Source organism: Gymnodraco acuticeps, unplaced genomic scaffold (assembly GCF_902827175.1).
Source record: "Gymnodraco acuticeps unplaced genomic scaffold, fGymAcu1.1, whole genome shotgun sequence".
Lineage (NCBI taxonomy): Eukaryota > Metazoa > Chordata > Actinopteri > Perciformes > Bathydraconidae > Gymnodraco > Gymnodraco acuticeps.
The window spans coordinates 2037478-2058143 of NW_022990346.1; the positions used below are offsets into that span (position 1 = coordinate 2037478).

The following is a 20666-nucleotide window of genomic DNA, read 5'->3' on the forward strand; positions in this document are numbered from 1 at the left end:
ATCAAATTTATTTTTAGAAATATGTCTAATTTGTGTCCGAGATGATGCTTTTATTCTTTAGGATTTCTGCCGGAAGTGTCGTCACTGTTGTTGCTGCTGAATGAAAATGTTTTCGCCTCGTGTTTGACAGGTTGGTCTGACTCCAGTTTGCAAGTCTAACATAACTAACTGTTAAACTATTACAACTTTTACCAGCAGCTGCAACAGTTAAACCAGGGTTTTCATCATATAAACACGTATTATAATGCGGCAGCGCTTTAATGTAAAATCCATGTCTGTGGCTCACGTCTCAAGATTTAAAGTGGTAACAACGTATTAGCTCCTTAAAGCTAACGTTAGCCTGATACATTAACTTGTTTAGTTGATGCTTGTCAAGCAATAACGTTACAGGTTTATTAAATGTGTTCACGCCAGCTAAGCTTACTTACGACTACTTGATTGACAGACAATATTTCTGTATAACACGTTACTCTCTTTCAAATGACTCTTCTTGCCAGAGTATGAAATAATATGCCGTGTTAACAGTGTGTGTTTGTGTCTCTCTGTCTCCAGGTGTTACACGTGAGCCTCTGAGTTTGGCCCCAGCTGTCATTCATATCTTCCAGTTTATATCTCTGTCTAGTGAGGTGCAGCCTATACATCCTCATACAGCATGTCCTCCCAGGAAGAAGGGGATGCAGAGCCGGGCTCTTGCACATCCGCCTCTTCCTCCTCTGAAAATGATGCCTCCATTGGGGACGTCATCACTGTCACCATTGGAGCAACAGTGCCTACAGGGTTTGAGCAGACTGCTGCAGAAGAAGTCAAGGAGAAAATTGGAGTTGATGCAATAATCAGCAAAGATCGTGGTCGCATATACTTTCCAATAGCGTCTGACAAGCTTTTCCAGGTAGGAAACCTGGAGACAATGCGTCTTTTTTTGCTGTTAGAGCCCAGTGATGATACCATATGTTAAACCCCTTTTTAAAATGTCCCAGGTGTAAATAGTGTACAGATAACCTCCATCTTAAATGAACATGTCTGTCTTTCCTTCATTGATTCCTTCTCTCCTGTAGGTCCATCTTTTGAAGTCTGTAGACAACCTGTTTGTTGTGGTTGAGGAATATCATGATTACCCCTTCAAAGAATCAAAGGTAACACACACAGCATTATTCTCTTAGCCAATGCATGGATTATCGCCATGGGTACTAAACACTGTGTTCTGTGCAGGAGGAGACATTGCTGGAGCTGCAGGAGCTTGCCTCCAATCTCCCCTGGACTAATGCCTTACAGATTTGGAAACTAAATCGCACCTTCAAAAAGAAAAAAGGCTTCAGGAAAGGTGGAAATGGAACCAAAGTAAAACCTACTAGTAGTGAGGCCACAGATGTCGCATCTGTGGCCTCACTACTAGTAGGTTGTAGTGTGGCTGATGTTGAGCAGCAAGAACTACCTCCGGCGGGGTCCGCTGCTGAAAGCCAGACGAAGGCAGAGGTCACTGCTAACACGGAGGACAGCACGCCGGACTCGGAGGAGGCAGAACCAGAGACCAAAGTCACCAAGTTCCGTGTGACGTGCAACAGGGCCGGTGTCATACACAGCTTTACCTCCAATGATGCAGCCAGAGACTTTGGTGGGGGCGTGCAAGAATTCTTCCAGTGGAAAGCCGACATGACAAAGTTTGACATAGAGGTAGGCGTGCCTGTTCAGGCTGGACTGACTCAGTGAATAACATTACACTGGCCAAAAAACTGCCTGTTCTGATGCATTTGCAAGGCATAGCATAATATTTAGTCTAAGGAGTATCAAAAGAAATAATAAGAACTCTGCTGAGTCACATTTTCCATGAAGATAAGCCGTCCACATTATGTGACATGTTGAAAAATGCTTCATTGTATCCATTACATTACATTACATTACATTGCATTTAGCTGACGCTTTTATCCAAAGCGACTTACAATAAGTACATTCGACCAGGAAGACACAACCTTGAAGAAAACAGAATCATATAAGTACATCAGGTTTCATAGAGCCAAACATTTCAAGTGCTACTCAACTGGCTTTAGGTAATCCAGTCCTTTATTAGTATAAAAGTGCTTCGTTAATCGTTCTAGCGCTCGAAGTGGAGTCGAAAGAGATGAGTTTTCAGTTTGCGCCGGAAGATGTGCAAGCTATCTGCCGTCCTGATGTCAATGGGGAGCTCATTCCACCATCTTGGAGCCAGGACAGCAAACCCACGTGTTTTTGCCGATGGGAACTTGGGTCCCCCTCGCAGCGAGGGCGCAACGAGTCGTTTGGCTGATGCAGAGCGTAGTGCACGCGCTGGGGTGTACGGTTTAACCATGTCCTGGATGTAGGAAGGGCCAGATCCATTCGCAGCACGGTAAGCAAGTACCAGTGTCTTGAAGTGGATTCTAGCAGTTACCGGAAGCCAGTGAAGGGAGCGGAGGAGCGGAGTGGTGTGGGAGAATTTAGGAAGGTTGAAAACCAGACGAGCCGCTGCATTCTGGATGAGCTGCAGAGGTCGGATGGCACATGCAGGTAGACCAGCCAGGAGGGAGTTGCAGTAGTCTAGGCGTGAGATGACGAGAGCCTGGACCAGAACCTGAGTCGCTTTCTGAGTCAGCTGGGGACGTATCTTCCTGATGTTGTAAAGCGTGTATCTGCAGCAGCGGGTTGTAGCAGCGATGTTTGCAGTGAAGGACAGGTTGTTATCTAGGGTCACACCCAGATTCCTTGCAGTCTGAGTCGGGGAAACAACTGAGGTGCCGATGTTGATTGTCAGGTCAAGAGTTGGACAATCTTTTCCCGGGAGGAAGAGCAGCTCAGTTTTGTCAAGGTTGAGCTTGAGGTGGTGAGCAGACATCCACTGAGAGATGTCAGCTAGACAAGCAGAGATGCGTGCGACGACCTGGGTCTCTGAGCGGGGAAAGGACAGAATCAATTGGGTGTCGTCAGCGTAGCAGTGGTAAGAAAAACCATGCGGGCTAATGACTGATCCGAGCGAGTTTGTGTACAAGGAGAAGAGGAGGGGACCAAGAACAGAGCCCTGAGGGACCCCCGTAGTTAATTGACAAGGGTCGGACTCAGACCCTCTCCAAGTCACCCTGTAGGTACGGTCTTTCAGGTATGAGGTGAGGAGGGAAAGTGCAGAGCCTGAAACTCCAAGTTTTTGGAGAGTGCGAAGGAGGATCTGATGATTCACCGTGTCGAATGCAGCAGACAGGTCCAACAGGATGATGACAGAGGAGAGGGATGCAGTTTTGGCAGTGTGCAGTTCCTCAGAGACAGCAATGAGAGCAGTTTCTGTGGAGTGACCTGCCTTGAAACCAGACTGGTGCGGATCCAGAAGGTTGTTCTGATTGAGATAACAGGAGAGTTGTTTAAAGACAGCGCGTTCAAGTGATTTAGACAGGAACGGGAGGAGAGAGACAGGCCTGTAGTTTATAACATCAGACGGGTTGAGAGTGGGTTTCTTTAGTATCCAATGACGAAACAGTGCGTCTTTTCCTTGAATTCATTTTAAAGGCCACATGTCATGGCCATTTCTACTGATCATAATTCCATTGTTGAGGTCTACTAGAATAGATTTATATTGTGCAATTTTCCAAACTCACATTGGTTTCTCATACAGCATCTCTGTATAGTATTTGCATTCACCGGTATTCACTCTCTGTCCTAAACGGCTTGTTGGAGCTCCTGCCCCCCCCCTCCCTGTGAGCCCAGTGTGCTCTGATTGGTCGGGACGTTGCGAGGCTCGCTGCTCAGTGAGCTGGCTTACTGGTGTGGTTTCCGGCTCTGCGGGACAGCGCGAAACTCATCCTGAGCACACACAAACACTCACAGCCGAAGTAAAAACAATAAGTGTGGCTTGATATTGCGATCCCAACTCGTCTATTACCAACCAGGGAGCTCTATGCAAGTCAATGGGACTCCCTGTTAGTTGAAAATGTACGCTAAAGGTCCCCCCACTGCGTTTGATAGTGACTGTGTGTGAGGAGCTCCGCGGATTGGTCCATGGAAAAAGAGAAATCTCCGACGAGGCGTTCTGGGGCAGCTTAGACAGGTCTTTTCTGTGTTAGAGTTTTACTCGCTACAGGGTGTACTTTGAGGGTTTGTGACTCTGCAGACCGTTTACATGCAGAAAAAGCTACATAACACACAAGGGGACGGGTAATAACCAGAAAAGCATGGCATGGGACCTTTAAAGAACTTCACACGGTGATAACAAATTGTGGCAATAAACATTTGAAGAAAAGCTTTTAAATCCCTGGTAGCAAACGCCAGGTGTGTTTTTACTAATGACACTAAATTCAGTTGTATTGTATTCAGGCTGAGCTTATTTAATTTGTGTTGAAATATATTTTAAAATAATTTGATCATTCAGTACGAGTTTGTTTGGTAGCTGTGTGTTTCAGTTCACCAAAGATAATAGACTAGAATATCTACGTATTAAGAAACAATTCAATCGTGTGAAAATGGGTTGTGATGAATTTTCTGACGATCGTTTCAGCTCTAAAGAATATAAAGATGTATTCATGGTAATTGATAATTGCTTTCTAATCATGCTCTGTATGTTCCTGCACTGTAGGTGTTACTGAACATACACAATGTAGAGGTGGTGATCGGCATCGCACTCACAGAAGAGAGTCTTCACAGGAGGAACATCAGCCACTTCGGACCCACTACACTGCGCTCTACCTTATGCTATGGCATGCTCAGGTATTTATTCAACTCTGTTTTCACGGCTTTGTTGAACAAGGGATTTATTCGGATATGGTTGGGCTCCTGAATTTCTTTAAAGTTTGTATGTATATTATTGAAATAAGGAATAATTCCAAGTTTCTCGTTGATTTAACAACGGTTTAGTCATTAAAAACACTGTCATGATGACACTTGCAATGAGGTGTACCTTGGACAGCTACCAAAGTGACTGATGTAGGAGGAAGAGAGAAAATACTGTCATGTTGCAACCTCATACCAACTGTAACAACAGATTGAATGTGTTTTCCTACTCACTCACACAGATAGATACTTGAAGAAGAATGTGCAAATAACCTAAATAAGTATTCCACAACTTGGTTAAATATAATCTTTCAGAGAGCTATGTCTTGTGCATTTACTAATGCAAAGCAAAGTTTAACACATGACAGAGAGAGTAAAATGATCGATACATTAAACTGATAACTTTGTAATGGCATATTTCCAAAAGGCGTTGCTCGGACTGTGGAACAATTCTTCCAGTTAAAAGTAGATAACACTGATATATCCAATAACATCTCCCATGCCAAAAACAACTAATCTCTGTTGAGATAAAAATGCAAGTCATACCTCAGGGTTTAGCAATATTTTCCATGAAGATAGTTTTACACATATATCTTTTTTTAAAACACCGGTTTATCAAAATAGTTTAGTTTGCCTAACACGCAGGGGTGGGGGTCTGTGCACCTTACAAACTGTATGCAAGTATAGTATATCTAAAGTCAGTTGAAAAAATAATTGTTCCTTTTTATTTTCATTCAGCATTTAGGACATAATAACTATAACGGCACTTATAACGATCTGTTGATGTCAAGAAAAGTTTTTAAAAAACATGTAAATCTGCCTTGTATTTCCAGCAAGTGTATTTGCTGTGTAGTTCTGCTGAAAGACTAACAGCGAAGTAATCAAAGGCAATTAAACCGGTACTTCGTGAAACCGAATGATTTAGTTTGGGAATTCCAAACGAGTACAAAGAGAGCACCCAAATATAAATCATAGCAAAGCAATGCTAACCACAGAACAATGAATATGACTTGGATGAAATTCAAGTGAAGTAACTGATGAATTGAATTCTAATTTCATTTGAGTTGATTCGTGTAATGTAGAATGACTGGGGCTCTGCTTGGAACTGCTCGGTAATTCAACCATTTTTTTTTACGAGTCATGTTTATACACAAAACTGATGGTATAAGGCCTACGTGTAGTCATATCGGCATATCTTTTGTCACTAAGTGCTCAAATGAAATTAGGGTTTAATAAATGCGAGCAGTGCATGCAGGATGGTGTCAGTCACGACAAGAACGTGGGGAAGAGAAACAGCACAATTGGTTAATGCTTTATATTGACATGTATATAATGAACCTGTATGATAATCATACTGTGTTATTTTCACACTTTTCTGTTGATAGGCTGTGTAGTCCTCAGGCGTCTGATATAATCCTGGATCCGATGTGCGGGACAGGAGCTATACCATTGGAGGTAAGTCATATCTATACCTTGACTACAATATTGCTTTGATGGAAAAACATCAAGTGCAAAACATAAACACAGTATATATACTTTCCAATAACCTCATGATTTCTTAATATTCGACAGTACACAGCATCATCTTACTAGCTTCTTCCTCACCTCATTGCACTGCTCCACATAATGCTGCTGCTGTCTCCTGATGACATCAAACACATTTCACAAGCAAACTACAGACTTAAAACTTAAAATGTCAAGACAAAAAGTACTGTTTCAAATGGACTTCTACCTGTATTTCAAAAACTAAATGTAATTGTGTTTTATGTTTTTCATCACCAGGGGGCCATTGAATTCAACAAATCTTTCTACATTGCCGGTGACAACAATGACATGGCAGTTACCCGCACAATCAATAATATATGTCACATCCAGAAACGGAGGGCAGCTAAGGGCAGGTGAGTGTGCACATCACGACATCTCATAAGTAGTAATAAGAACAGTTATGTGCATTTGGTGATCTTCATACGGTTTTGATGATGCTTTTCCAATGTAATTCTTCAAAACAGTGCACCTGGAATGCCCATTGACACAGTGCAATGGGATCTGTGCAACTTACCCATGAGGACCGGCTCTGTTGACATCATCATCACTGACATGCCCTTTGGGAAGAGGTACCATTGTTTGTTTGTTTGAAGCCTTTATTTAACCAGGTGAAGCCCCTTGAGATCAAAAGATCTCTTTTTCAAGGGTGACCTGCATGACATTAGTTACACATGTAACATAAAAACAACAGAACAACAATAAGGATGACATACAACATAATGTACAGGGTACAGTTTACAAACTCTATTTACAGTGACAGGTACCATGAGTATCATAAACACGTGTGCAGTGCATGCTTGATTAAGTAGTATGTAGAAGTGTTGTTGAATGAGTGGATTTCTAGTATCAGGGTTAGAACATTTAATTATATAAATAGTTGTAGTCTTTTCCTGGTTTTAAAGGGTTCATTACCTCTCCAGTGGCTTCAATGTCCCAGTCAAGTCTAATGTTAACCTCTTAATGTCACCTCTTCGTTTTTGCTGGTTAAAAGATTTTTATTCCAAAAAATACGAAATAGTGGATTTATCTTTCACACTATCTGATTTATCTTTCACACTATCTCCTTTGTTTTCTTGAAGAATGGGCTCTAGGAAGAAGAACTGGGACCTGTACCCCTCCTGTCTGAGAGAGATGGCCCGTGTGAGCACCCCGGGGACAGGAAAGGCTGCCTTGTTGACGCAGGACAAGAAATGCTTTACCAAGGTAAGCGAAGGATTTCCAGATAAACGACAGGGCAAGTCTTGGCCTGCCTCCGTCTTCCTGATAAGGGATCGTATAGCTTTTCGTCCTAACCCAGGGGTGCCCAACCGGTCGATCGCGATCGACCGGTCGATCGCGGGGAGATTCCCAGTCGATCGCGAGATGTGTCTAAAAATAGAACAACAACATTCTGTTGTATCGTTAATGTCCTGTAACATAATCTTCTTGTCCAGAATAATGCACTTGAACGCATCAAAGCTTTGTGATTGGCCGGCGAGACCCCATGTGTCGGGGCGTGACTGGTGGGCATTGGGCAGTATTTCACTGACGTTGTCCGTCTCAACAGGAGTGACAGTCCGCACACACACAAGACCGCAATTATGGCAGAAGCAAAAAAGCCCAAAATATATCATTTTCACTCCGAGTGGGAGGATGATTATTTTTGTATCTATTCCAATTCAAAGTCCATCTGTCTCATCTGCAATGCGAGCGTGGCTTTATCGAAGAAGGGTAATTTAGGAGCGGCATTTCAAAACAGTGCACAAACGCTACGAGACGGAATTCCCTCCGATAAATTATATTCTGCCCTACGCTCCCAAAAGGGGAGGGGCCTGAAAGGACAGCTAAATGCACAGCAGTCCATTTTCACCAGGCCCAACAACAAGAGCAAGGCTGCTACCAGAGCATCTTATCGCGTCAGTCACGTTCTTGCGAAATACATGAAGTCTTTCAAAGACGGCGAAGTTGTGAAAGAAGCTTTCCTGGAGGCTGCTGACGCGCTTTTTGGGGACAGTCAAAATAACAGCATTTCAACAGGTTTTTGATATAATAAAAACTCAAGTTAGATACCGTTATTGTTTGAACTTATTCATTATTGTACAAAATGGTATAAGAATGCAAACATTCAGATCTGTTCTGTTTAAATTGATTATAGTCTATTATCAATTCAGGTTAAGAAACTAGTGTTGCTTGCATCCTATTTTAAAGGCATTTCTTTTTATAATCTACTAAAATGCAACAAAAAAAGGGTTTGATTCTATTAATTTTGTCTTTATTTATTGCACTGTTGCAGCAGATTCCTGTGTAGCTTCAGATCTGAGTTGTCTTGTTAGTAAGCCTAATTTATACTTTTGTAGCAACACTATTTGTATATAATGGCAAAGAAAGGGTTCAGAGTCTTTTCTTTTTTTCCTGTGTCACATGTGGCAGCACTGTTCAATGTTTCTTGAATACATTACCCACTGTAGTGACGTGTGAATAAACTCCAACTCTGTATCAACAACACTGTTGTGTAACTTCAGTTAAATACTTGTATGTGTGTAGATTAGAAAGAGGTAAGATAAAGGATCTGCAGTATTTTATGAAGTATTCATCGTACAAAGGTCAGTTTTATACAAGTAGAAGTGTGTATTTACCTGGTAGTAATGGCTACGCCTCTCTATTTGGACTGGTAGATCTCGGCAGACTGGCAACTTTAAAAGTAGCTCTCGGTTCAAAAAAGGTTGGGCACCCCTGTCCTAACCGGACAGTTTGCCGTAACCACTGATTCACACACCTACTTGATAGGGAAACAACTACAACTGCATTTTCCCCTAACCTCTGATGTTTTGTTATCTGTGGATTGTAAACGTGTTCCTTGTACAGAAGGGCACAATTACAAAGACACTTAAGAACAATTGTTCATTTTCATCTCCACACGTGTACTGTAATATCAAAGGTTCTGCTTTGTCATTGTCAGGGAGTTAGACCTAGTATAAAAACACATGTATAGCTCATATGTGACCTGCTCCATCGAAATCAGTCGCATTGACCCGAAGACACATTTTGAGTTGTATACACTGTTGGAAAGAGGAGATTCGTAGCTTTCAGATGATATCAGGATTGTTTTTGTACTCCAAATATTAAGCAAAATATGTCACGAGTCATCATTTTGAGAAAAAGGCCTTCAAAGTTTCCTCTTCTCTGGAATCCATCAATCTGATTGATTATTAGCGGAGCAAATGATCAAAGTAGTACGGAGGGAAGATATTTTCGTTTGGATTACTGGTCTGGGGGAAGCTCGCGAGTGTGTGTTTGTGTATTTTTGCGTTTGTGTGTATTGTGTTTGTTTCCCGGGGAAAACCCTCACGAGAAACACCGGCTGCTGTTATGCCTGCTGTGACGTTAAGTTACTCCGTTCTCCGCTTGTAATTATGCCGTCACAAGCTTCAAAGCTGTATTTATCATCTGAATTTGCCGAAACAAGTTTAATATTCTGAAAGCCAGGACTTTGTTTATTTGAAATCAGATGAAAACAAACTGTAACGGAACCTGTCGTGTTATCTATGATTACTATACGCCTTACATTCATAATTTCAGCCGGAGGGAGGGGGGGGCGGCGCTGCGGAACAGCAGAGTGCCCATCATCTTCCCTTTACAAGCTTCAAAAATGTATTTATCGTTCGATTTTGGAAATAAAAGTTTCATATTCTGAAAGCCAAGACTTTGTTTATTTAAAATCAAACAAAACACCCAAACCCCGAAAAACTATTTTTTTACGCAAATCCACGTTTATTTTGAAATGAGCCGTTGCGACTTCGAGCGGGTCACATATTAGCAAGACATATTATCTATAAATTCAATGTGTGTTTTTTTTATATCTACATTGAAAAAGGACAGTACAGTTCTTAACAAATAGCTTTGTTCCAGTCAATGACATTGCTGTTGACCTTTGTGGTAGGCTATACGGGCTTTCCCAGATGAATCAATGAAGTCAAATTGGCGTGAAAACAGTGTTTAGTAATGATTTATTTGTTGTTGATAATCAATTACTTGTAATTATTTGTGTATTACAGTAGGTTTTATAAGACATGATTAATCCAACTTTAAACAATCTAAAATGGTCCTCTACTTAGAGGTATGCATGCAGAATCCAATAAGCCCCCCATGAGTCGTGGAAAAAGACTTTAAACAGCTGTATTTTTCTAAGTTGGATATCGTGTTTTACACAAAACAACTGTCTCATTTGTTAGTTTGCCCTAACAAGATGAATGTTGTCTCCAGGCTATCTCGAGGATGGGAGGACTGTGGAGGAGGCTGCACACTGTTTGGGTCAATGTCGGGGGTTTACATGCTGCCGTCTACCTCCTCAAGCGGACCACAGGCGTGTTTGGCCAAACTCCGGAGGATGTCTATGAATCACGAGGAACGGTTAAAGCAGAGGGGGAAGAGAAGGTGGAAGAGAAGGGGGAAGAGAAGGTGGAAGAGAAGGGGGATAAGGAGGGGGATAAGGAGCTCTCCTAATTCACATCCTGCCTTGAAGTTCTGAGTTTACATTTGAGGCCATGTAGGTTCAGCATTATTTATAATTCCTTTACCGATTTTACATTTTTTCTTAATACAGATTCTCTTGTTAGTCTTGCCAAGCAGTTTTAGCATATCATTTTTGTATTTCTCCTTTGGTTTGATGCGATAATAAGATCACTAGAGAAAGAAAAGCTATTTTCATGTTCAGCAGCAGTTTAGTGGTCCCCAAACCTTTTGTTTGAGTGAAGCAGTTTATTTGTCATATTGCTGTTCAGAAAGCTGCTAAAAGTTGTTTCACTGCACGCCTCAGACCCGCTGTGTCAACTTTACAGGGACTGCACATTTTCATATTGGTGTGGTTAATAAAGATTCAAACAAAAAGTTGATGCTTCAAAGTCAATGTAAATATTCATCACATAATACTAGTGGTACATCTGTGGTACATCTACAATTGTTTGCTTAGTAGAATGCGACCATGTACTTTTATATGTATTAATTTATTATTATTATTTATTTAAATCTTTAATATCTACCTGAAATTCAGCACGTCTCTACAATCAGGGTGACTTTCCTCTGTTTCTCCATTTTTGATATGCCAACCTGAGCACACACTAGGTGATAAAACATGAGCTCATATTAAGTTGAAAAGGATAAAGCCCAGCTGGCATGACTCAGTTTTTTTTTACAGTAATAACTTCCGGTGTGCGTGAATACTGGCATGTAGGATCATACTTCCTTAAGCTTTTCAATAAACGATTGCCTTACAAAAGGGATTTTCCCAAACAAGGGAACATAATTTAGGCAGATCTTGCCAAAATCCAGTGTAAAAAAAAAAGGAAATCCAATACAAATTTGATCTAGATTTAATTGCGGTTTGAACTACCGGCAACATGGATACTACATATTAACTTTTCACCTGTAGTTTGTGCACGAACATGTATAAAGTCTGGCAGAGTGCAGGTAATTCCCCATCCTATGCGGTTGATGCTGTACCTTACTACAGAGTAATGCTAACAACTTTTTTTCCGGGTCCCCATCCATTCTAGCTAAATCCCTATAAATACAAACGAGTGTCTCAACTGCATGTAAACTAGCGTTAAGGATAATTAAATGATTATCGTTGTATTCCCTCGTATTAAATAAAAGAAGTGTAATCATGATAACGTAAGCGAGCACATGCAACAGCGTGGGAAATGTAAAGATGCAGTGACAGGACTGTGACGTACCTCTGGCTCATAATAAAGCCATGTGAGAGCAGATGGGACTCCATTGACTCAGAGCAGCGAGGAAGGTAAACACACGAGATGATCTGGACTATTTTTCTGATTTTCCAAGCTGTCCTGCTTTATTTCCTTCTCACACACAGATCGAGGTGAGTTATTGTTTGATTGACTTGTATTGTGTTTTCTTCGTGCTCTAAACACGCTAATGAAAAATGCACATGACATTGAATCTTACACGCCCTAGTCAGTGTGGTGACATATTTGTCAAACGATTTTGTCTACCACCCGAGTATGCTATTTTTCTCGTGATGTTCGCACACGCCAACATTTTATTTTGTATTGGTTTGGCTTCTCCATTCAAAGGAATGCAGTTAAACTACTGCAGTGTTAATTATAAGTGTCCCTATTGTGTAGCTTTCCACTTCATTGAGCTTTCAATTTCCATTGAGGCAATGACAAATGACGAAAGAATAATTTGTCAAGTCAATTTTACCTATCCCTTTTATTGTTATATTAAGTGATCATGTCGTAATAGGTGTGACGTAAAATAAGTGACACAAACTAATGTTGAGGCAGACAACAAAGTAAATGCATGTGTAAAATAACACATATCTATGTTGGTTATTGTCCAGAGCTGCATGTCACGTTGTGTCTCTCCAACTTTTTAAACTGTCAGTACGATAAAGAAAGACAATCATCTTCAAAATAGCAAGTTGTTGAAAATACAATAAATCAATGTAACTTTATATTTGTATTTAATTTTCCCTTTAGATCCAAGAGCGATCCTCCTCTAGACAAAGGAGTTATCCCCTGGTTAGGCCATGCACTTGAGTTTGGAAAAGACGCTTCCAAGTTCTTGGACCGAATGAAGCAGAAACATGGCGACATTTTCACAGTGAGTAGAAAAGACCAACAGAGATGATGATCTGATTCACCGATGCCCCCTCTGTAAATACGATATGAATACATATGATCCTCTAAAGATCTTAATACTTATAAAACAATTCAGCTTAAAAATGCTGCCTCTCCAAATGATACTGTAGATTAATGGTTAGACATTTAAGAATATGTTTATGTTCATGTAACAGCATGTTACGGATAACACTAAACGTTTACATCAGGATACCATGATGCCATGATTTTAAGTTATCCTGAAACAAAATACAGAGTTTTATATTTGAGTTGTACAAGCAAATACTTTTTCATTTATTTGAAAGATAAATGGAATACTACCCTTCATGAGAAAACGAATTGGTTTGCTTCAAAACTTTAAGAAATAACATACATTAGAACACTAATCACAACAAAAAGTGCTCGGAGAATTTATAATGTTACAGAAATGCATGAAAAAATAATTCTTGCTGCATTTTCTTCTTGCATTTTAATTTTCTCCACTGATGATGTGCAGGTGCGTGCTGCTGGACGTTATGTGACGGTGCTGCTGGATCCTCACTCGTACGACGCGGTCATCAATGACTCGGACTCCCTGGACTTCACTCGCTATGCACAGGTGCTCATGGAGAGGATCTTCAACCTGCGGCTCCCTCATCATCAGCCGTCTAATGTTTCAGCCTTGATGAAAAAGTAAGTCCTCATTAGTATGAACTCCAAACTGAAAGCTTGTACTGTCTATTTTCATTTTCATTTCTTATATAAATAGAGAAGCGAAATTTGTTTGTGGAAATACTACCACTCGAATCTCATGAATAGCATCACTGTGGATATTTCTGAAAACTCCCTTACTATTTTGGGAAATCAATTCGTAGGTCTTCTTGTTTCATTATTGTTCAGGCATCTATTGTATTGAGATACTGGCAGACATCAAAATAAAAACAAAGCAATCTTTTTTAATGTTAAGGTTTAAAAGATTGACCAATGGGCACACTGCTTTCTGGAAGCTCAGTCTGAGTGATAAGTTGTGTGTCCTGCCGACCCCTCCTTTCGTCGTTCATCATGTTAACAATTACCCAAATGTGCTAAAAATAAAACTCGGAGCCTGTTCATTACCTCAGGGAAAATATGAAACCTAAGTCAACAATTAGCTATGAAGTCAGGTCACCACATCAATTAGTGTGACAGGATTCACAGGATTTCCCCTCAATGGAATGCCATTTAACATTTATTTACTTTGTCATCTCAACCTTTTTGTGTCCACAGGCACTTCATGGGAGTGAATTTGGCCGCACTGAACAGCACCATGAGCAGACACCTGCAGGCCTCACTGAAAACTGAGATGCCTCAGAACCAGAAAGACTGGAAAGAGCAGGGACTATTCAACCTCTCCTACAGCCTACTTTTCAAGTAATTGTGCCCCTGGCTCGCCCACACACACTCTTGACTAAGTTAAAAGAAGCATTACGTCAACATTTTCCACTAAACAGTTTACACAGCCGCCAGTCCTGCGGTCCTTTGCTTGTAAACACAGCAAGAAAAATGTAGGATGATTACCATGACACAAATGTTTGAGGTCACCTTTCCGGTTGAGTGTTTTAGGAGACAGGATGTGAACATAAAAGTAGCTGCCCTTCATGTTAAGAAGTATCCTTAGTAAACAAAGGAGAGAGTATCAGGAAATGTAAAACACTACAAGGTAGTAATGTTACCCTTGACACAGTGACATACACTCTGGAGAGAAGCTTCACCTTGTGTTGGCCAATGGAAACCTACCAGTTGAAAGGGGATCTCTTGTGTCAAATGAAATACCTGCGTGGGCTGGTTATCTTTCTGTCAAGGCAAAACAATGTCTGCATTCATCCCCCATAGAGTACCACACGTTCTCACACTTTCAATGTCTCCTTTCTCTGCAGGGCGGGGTACCTGTCGCTGTTCGGAGGGGAACAAAACAACAACGGCACAGATCCCTCCAGCGTCTATGAGGAGTACAAGAAGTTTGATGGCCTCTTGACTAAAATGGCGAGAGGCACACTGAAGCCAGGTAGTGATGCTGAACTTACTGTGCCTACAGATATCCTTTGGGGTGTCAGAAGCTTTAGTCAGGAAGGCTGCAGTGACAGAAGTCTGTTAGTTATGATGCACATCAAACTCCATGACTCAGGAGAGACGTAACTTGTGTTTACACTGTTAACATTTATCACTAACATGGATTGACATCATCGATAGATATAAGATCATTTCTATTTTGCAGTTGTCATGGCAAGTTTCCCTCACTCAGTTGCTTACGCAATGTCTAGTAGCTTTGTTTTAATTTTGAAGACTTTTACGATTCCCAATGTATCATCACAGACCTGATACAACTTGTACCAGCTGCTACACCTTATTCCCCCGAGCTCTTTGAAGAAAGGTCTTTCCTTGCGTGCTGTATCATTCTTTAGATTTGCTTTTGTTCTTTATTACACATGAAAGTTGGCCAATTACAATAGTATTGCTCTCCAGTCGAGCCTGTTCAACCTCGGTATCTGTACGATCTGTTTATATATCAGGCCTTTCATTCAGATTAGGCTCCACTGCTTATGTTTAGCCTGACTCACTCCCTCACTGACGCTGTGATGTTTATCTGTTTTCAGAGGAGAAGAGGACAGCCCAGAGTGTGCGGCAGAGACTGTGCGGGCTCCTGGCTCCAGCAGGCCTGACTCAGGACTCGGGGGCCAGCCCCTGGCTCCACGCCTACAGGAGGCTCCTGCAGGAGGATGGGGCCGACGAGGAGACGCAGAGGAAGGCTGTGCTGATGCAGCTGTGGGCCACACAGGTGAGCAAGACGTTGAAAGAATGTGCAAAGCCAGAATTTCAGTTGGTGATCACCCCTCGAGATTAGAGAGGCTGTCTGTCGGTTGAACTTGATGACACTCAGTCTCTGTGGTGGGAGAGTATCCAAGAACGTTTATTAAGAAGTACTGCACTTAAGTACAGGTTTGAGATACTTTACATGAGTTTTTCCAATATTCTGATACTTAATCGTTCTATTCCACGACATTTCAGAGGGAAATAATATACTTTTTACTTAGCTACTTTTAGATAACTGCCTTTACATAGTTACTGCAGCTGGAAATGAGATCTTAAATACAATATGATAAGCTTTTGAAATACAACACATTTTAAAAGATTAAACCAATGGTTCCTGACTTTTTTAGCATGGCCTCTAACAAAAACTTCAGAGGTAAAATTATCCAATACTTCACAAAGCAAAGTATATTAGAAATGTGTATAATCAACATAATAATTACACCATGACTTATTTCATGCCTCCTCACCTTCATTATTTATGCTGGATTAAACTACCTAAACAGAACAGCTACTCCACCAACATCAACAGTTACATATGATGTATTTGCCTCAGGATTCATAATCCTTTATTTAATTAGGGTTTTTAATAGAGGACTTTTAATTGTAGTGGAGTACATTTATTTTCTGATTCTGGTATGAACTACTTCCTCTACCACTGTGCAGTACTCTTATCTAACACATGAGTGTGCTGTTCACTTCTGAACTTTTCTGCTTTCACAGCAGTCTGCCTTTAAATTGGAAAGCCATGCAAGTGTTTAACAAATATAAGACTGTATGACTGTGATGGAGCACAGTGTTATTACACCAAATTAACAGACATGGTAACTTGATTGATTCTCTCATTGATTACAGAACAAAGGGAAACATGTGTCTCATTCAAGAAATGTAAAGGTCAGAAATCTCTTCACTTGGTTTGTAGGATGTTTAAAGGTCAGCTATTATGCACATACTTCCATCTCTTCCAATGTTAAAGGGACATTTTATTTCTACTATAACAAAACAAGCAGGTTATTGGTTGTATTGGTTTTAGTCTTGAATGGATTTGAACTGATCTTGACTTCTCACTCACGTAAAACTGGACTTGCTATTGACTCACAGTGTTGCCTACAGCCTGCTGGAGAAGTGTATTGCATCAAAGATATAAATAAGATGGCAACTTCAACATTTGCGTTCCCCTTCAGACTGCTTACTAACAACTAAGCCACTTTAAATAAAAGGTGTTTCATTTAAACTCAGTTTCTTTATCTTTCTTAAGGGGACCATGATGGCTTTGCAAAAACAAATATCTGTGTCGATGCCTCTTTATGCACCATTTGATTACAAGCTTTGAATCATGTCGTTAGGTTGTCTCTGAGTCACATTCTTAGTTTCCCACAAAACTTTTGCGAGAAGTTAACTAATATATCGCATGAAATACAGAGACCTTGTTGGACAGTTATTATGGTTATGACACACAATGTTGTCATGTCAGTCATATATGGTGTTATTAACAGTGAAATATTGCTGTCTATAAGGAAGCTTTCACACACACAGGTCTGTGATACATTTGCCAAAAGTTTGGATAATGTCTTGTACTTGTGACAAATCTTTTAATGGATACCGAAGTTCTATGATCAGTTGTGTTTATGTATTTTAGTACGCATTAACACACCTAATTGTGTATTTGCAATGACTTAAGAGGCCATTTTGTGGTAATTACATGAACATAATGTGAACTATTTGATGTGTCTTCTCTTGGCAGTCTGCGCCACAGTAAGCTGTAAAACTAAATAGCTTCATAGCTTGTCCTGCCCTTGGATGCAGGCAGATGGCGGGGGACCTCCGGTTTCCAAGCGCTTTCCTTATTTAGTAAACCATTACCAGGCTGAGCTTTGCCAGAAGTGAAACTATCCAGAGCACGGCTCCTCTCATACCTCACAGATGAAAGGAAGCTGTTGCCTTTTTATCCAGTCAGCAGCCCCCAATAGTCATTATGCTTTTTATTTTTGTTGAACCAGACTTTTATTGAAATGTGTGCTTCATTACAACTCTAACAAACAATAGACATGAGCACTAGGGATGTGATGTTCTTATTTTCTATTAGCAAACAACCACCTGCGCTGTCACTATGCAACGCCAGAGTGAAACTAAAAACCCTATCATTGTCATCATGTGAGTCTTTATTTGTTTTCAGGGCAATGTTGGTCCGGCTGCATTTTGGCTGTTGGGCTACTTATTGACAAACCCTGAAGCTCTGACAGCGGTGAAGAACGAGTTCAGCGCTGTCTCAACGATGGAGACCTCAGAGACCTCATTACTGGACAGACCTGTGAACACCCCTGTGTTTGGTGAGGGCTTAGTGTAAACAGAAAGAAAAACATTTGTTGGGAGTAGCTTGCTCCTTTTCGTCAGGTAGTCTGGAATCACATTTGAAAGATTCATGGATTTATACATTATTCATGTCGATGTATAGGGCAACAAAAATAAGATAATATTGCAGCTAAGAAAAGTAGATTACGGTGAACAGAAAATGGATGAATAAAGCCTAATTCATAAGTAGAGAAATATTGCAAATAAAACCTCTGCTCTTTTGTTATTAACAACATTTCTTTCTGCCTCTTACAGATAGCGCCTTAGAAGAAACCCTTAGACTCACTGCTGCCCCCTTCATCACCAGAGAGGTAGTGCAGGAAAAAACCCTCAACATGGCTGATGGCCAACAGTACCTGCTAAGGAAAGGAGACCGGGTGTGTTTGTTCCCCTTCAACAGCCCTCAGAAGGACCCAGAGATTCACCACGAGCCACAGGTTGGTTGTCCTATCTTGTTACAGTATCATATTGCCTGTGTCCAACCTCCTCGCTCTATCCAAAGCTTACTGTGCTGCCAACAGGAACAGCAGTAATTGTCTTGACTAGTTGGAGGCAGAGCTAAGTGTAATTAGTGTAGTGGTTTATGTAAGGTGGAATCAACGCCTACACAACACTGACCCTTCCCGGGGGGGGGGGGGGGGTCAAACCAGAGCTGTGGACCTTTTGAGGGATTAGCTAAGCACGGGAACAGAAACACAGCTAATAGGCGTGGGAAGGACATTGCAGGCTGCACTAACACTAATCATTGACGCACTGTCCAGTAGCAATGAAACAAACCAGAAACTAGGACCTAGCTAAAACTACAGTATCTAGCAAACTCTGATCTAACTGAATAAAATCTGCCCTTTCTAACCGGTTGCATCTCTAAATGTGTTTCCTTTCCAGAAATATAAGTACGATCGCTTCCTGAATAAAGATGGCTCCGTGAAGAGAGATTTTTATAAAGGAGGGAGAAGGCTAAAATATTACACCATGCCATGGGGCGCAGGGGCCAATGGCTGCATGGGAAAGAAGTTTGCCATCAACACCATCAGACAGTGAGTGTCCTATAAGTCACCATGTTACTTTACGATCCATTAAGACCTCAAAATGTTTCACATTGGATAAGTTTGTTACCTTCAATGTCATCTTGAAAGTTCTAATTTCATGTTTGACTCTTCAGGTTTGTTTACATGGTGTTGACGAACTACGATTTGGAGCTCTCTGACCCAAATTCTCAGATACCGGAGGTCAATGCCAGTCGTTATGGATTTGGGATGCTTCAACCTGAAAGAGACTTGCTTGTCCGATACAGACCTAGAAATACACACTAGGAATATAAAAGCAATCAAAACACGGAATCTTTAAAGCACATTTCAACAAATGCACATTGTTTATAGTGTCAATATGCCCCTTTGTACTTTTGTATCTTTTATTTATATAATATAGTATATCATTATTTTTGCTATTTATCAATAAATGTAAATAATGCATTGTGTACCATATTGTGTTGTCAAATTTCTATGAGTTTGTTGGGTAAAATGATTGCTGAGTCCATCACAATCATATACATGTTTGTGCCTTATCCCACATTACTATTAGCTGGTAAGACTATTAATAAGACGTTGAAATGTGTCTTCATAAGGTATGTTTTTAAGGAGCTGTGGGAAGTGTTGCTTGGGAGCAGTATGTTAAATAAAGACTACAAGCGTAGTGTGGGACGGCCTGTACTGTAAACAGAGCCGGCCACACATCTGTCACACTTACACATGCTCTCTGTTTGCAGAGTGAGGCTTAGTGGAAACTTCAGATTGATATGTTGTTTGGAAAGCAACTGATTACTTAGCAGGAGCAGATCCACCGTGGACACAGATAGTAAGGTACTGTTGCAGAGGAACAACAAACAACATGCACTTACTCTGCTCAGAGATACAAGTACATCACGTTGACCCTGGAAAACACAAACTTTACAAAGTTAGGACTCGAACATTAACAAAATCAATCCCGTTAGGCCCAAGAAAGTGGTGTTTCCTAAGTGTTGAATCATTCTGTAGGAACTAATGGCTACATTTTCCTCTGAGCCTGACTGTATGCCAGTCTGCGGAGACCCATTCTGCTGTTATTGAATTTCTCACCGCTCACTTTCCAGTTTAGAAAGCATTAGCAGCTGACTGTCCAGGGAGGGCTACGATAACTAAGATGTTCCTGGGAGGCCTGACAGTATGTCTGCCTCTAATGGCTGAAAGTTTGATAATCCCTTATTCCCATATGCATATAACGTGTGCTTAATGTCCTTACTTGGAGGTCACGTACACTGACTGTGTTAATACTGTAATTGGTTGTCTGTTATGGTCTAATCTTAATTTGATCGTGTCTTCTTATAATGTTTATTTGTATTATGTATATTATTTTCTTACTATTTTATATTTTGCTTTCCCCCTATATGGGAATTAAAAAAACATGCTAAATCCTGGTGAATTACATCCCTCCTTATTTAATATAAGGATATGTTGTTTGTGCACTTCCCCTGTTAAAATAAAGAATCATAGCATGACTTAGAAACGTACAACCTTTTACATG

The 20666-nt window shown here is 40.7% G+C and overlaps 2 protein-coding genes across 2 annotated transcripts; both read left to right on the top strand.

The window, feature by feature from the left end:
* On the top strand, positions 1–11175 carry thumpd3 (THUMP domain containing 3). Its single transcript, XM_034223930.1, has 10 exons — positions 1–130; positions 553–889; positions 1056–1133; positions 1210–1671; positions 4571–4701; positions 6150–6219; positions 6547–6662; positions 6774–6878; positions 7389–7512; positions 10552–11175. Exons 2-10 carry the CDS (start codon positions 653–655, stop codon positions 10789–10791), a joined length of 1563 nt encoding a protein of 520 aa, XP_034079821.1. The 5' UTR covers positions 1–130; positions 553–652; the 3' UTR covers positions 10792–11175.
* Positions 11176–12055: 880 nt separating this feature from the next.
* Positions 12056–20454, top strand: LOC117551182 (prostacyclin synthase-like). Its single transcript, XM_034223931.1, has 10 exons — positions 12056–12166; positions 12789–12912; positions 13426–13601; positions 14175–14318; positions 14825–14952; positions 15542–15723; positions 17932–18085; positions 18363–18544; positions 18993–19144; positions 19270–20454. The coding sequence occupies exons 1-10, from the start codon at positions 12099–12101 to the stop codon at positions 19418–19420; spliced, it is 1461 nt and encodes a 486-aa protein (XP_034079822.1). The 5' UTR covers positions 12056–12098; the 3' UTR covers positions 19421–20454.
* The last annotated feature ends 212 nt before the right edge of the window (positions 20455–20666 follow it).

What these genes read in the sequence shown, in the direction of transcription:
- thumpd3 (XM_034223930.1), top strand. Translation starts at nt 653, where the DNA reads ATGTCCTCCCAGGAAGAAGGGGATGCAGAGCCGGGCTCTTGCACATCC. An exon ending in CGGAGGGCAGCTAAGGGCAG is followed by an intron (nt 6,663 to 6,773) that starts GTGAGTGTGCAC and finishes TCTTCAAAACAG; the next exon opens with TGCACCTGGAATGCCCATTG. An exon ending in GACATGCCCTTTGGGAAGAG is followed by an intron (nt 6,879 to 7,388) that starts GTACCATTGTTT and finishes GTTTTCTTGAAG; the next exon opens with AATGGGCTCTAGGAAGAAGA.
- LOC117551182 (XM_034223931.1), top strand. Translation starts at nt 12,099, where the DNA reads ATGATCTGGACTATTTTTCTGATTTTCCAAGCTGTCCTGCTTTATTTC. An exon ending in AACATGGCGACATTTTCACA is followed by an intron (nt 12,913 to 13,425) that starts GTGAGTAGAAAA and finishes GATGATGTGCAG; the next exon opens with GTGCGTGCTGCTGGACGTTA. An exon ending in AGATTCACCACGAGCCACAG is followed by an intron (nt 18,545 to 18,992) that starts GTTGGTTGTCCT and finishes TTTCCTTTCCAG; the next exon opens with AAATATAAGTACGATCGCTT.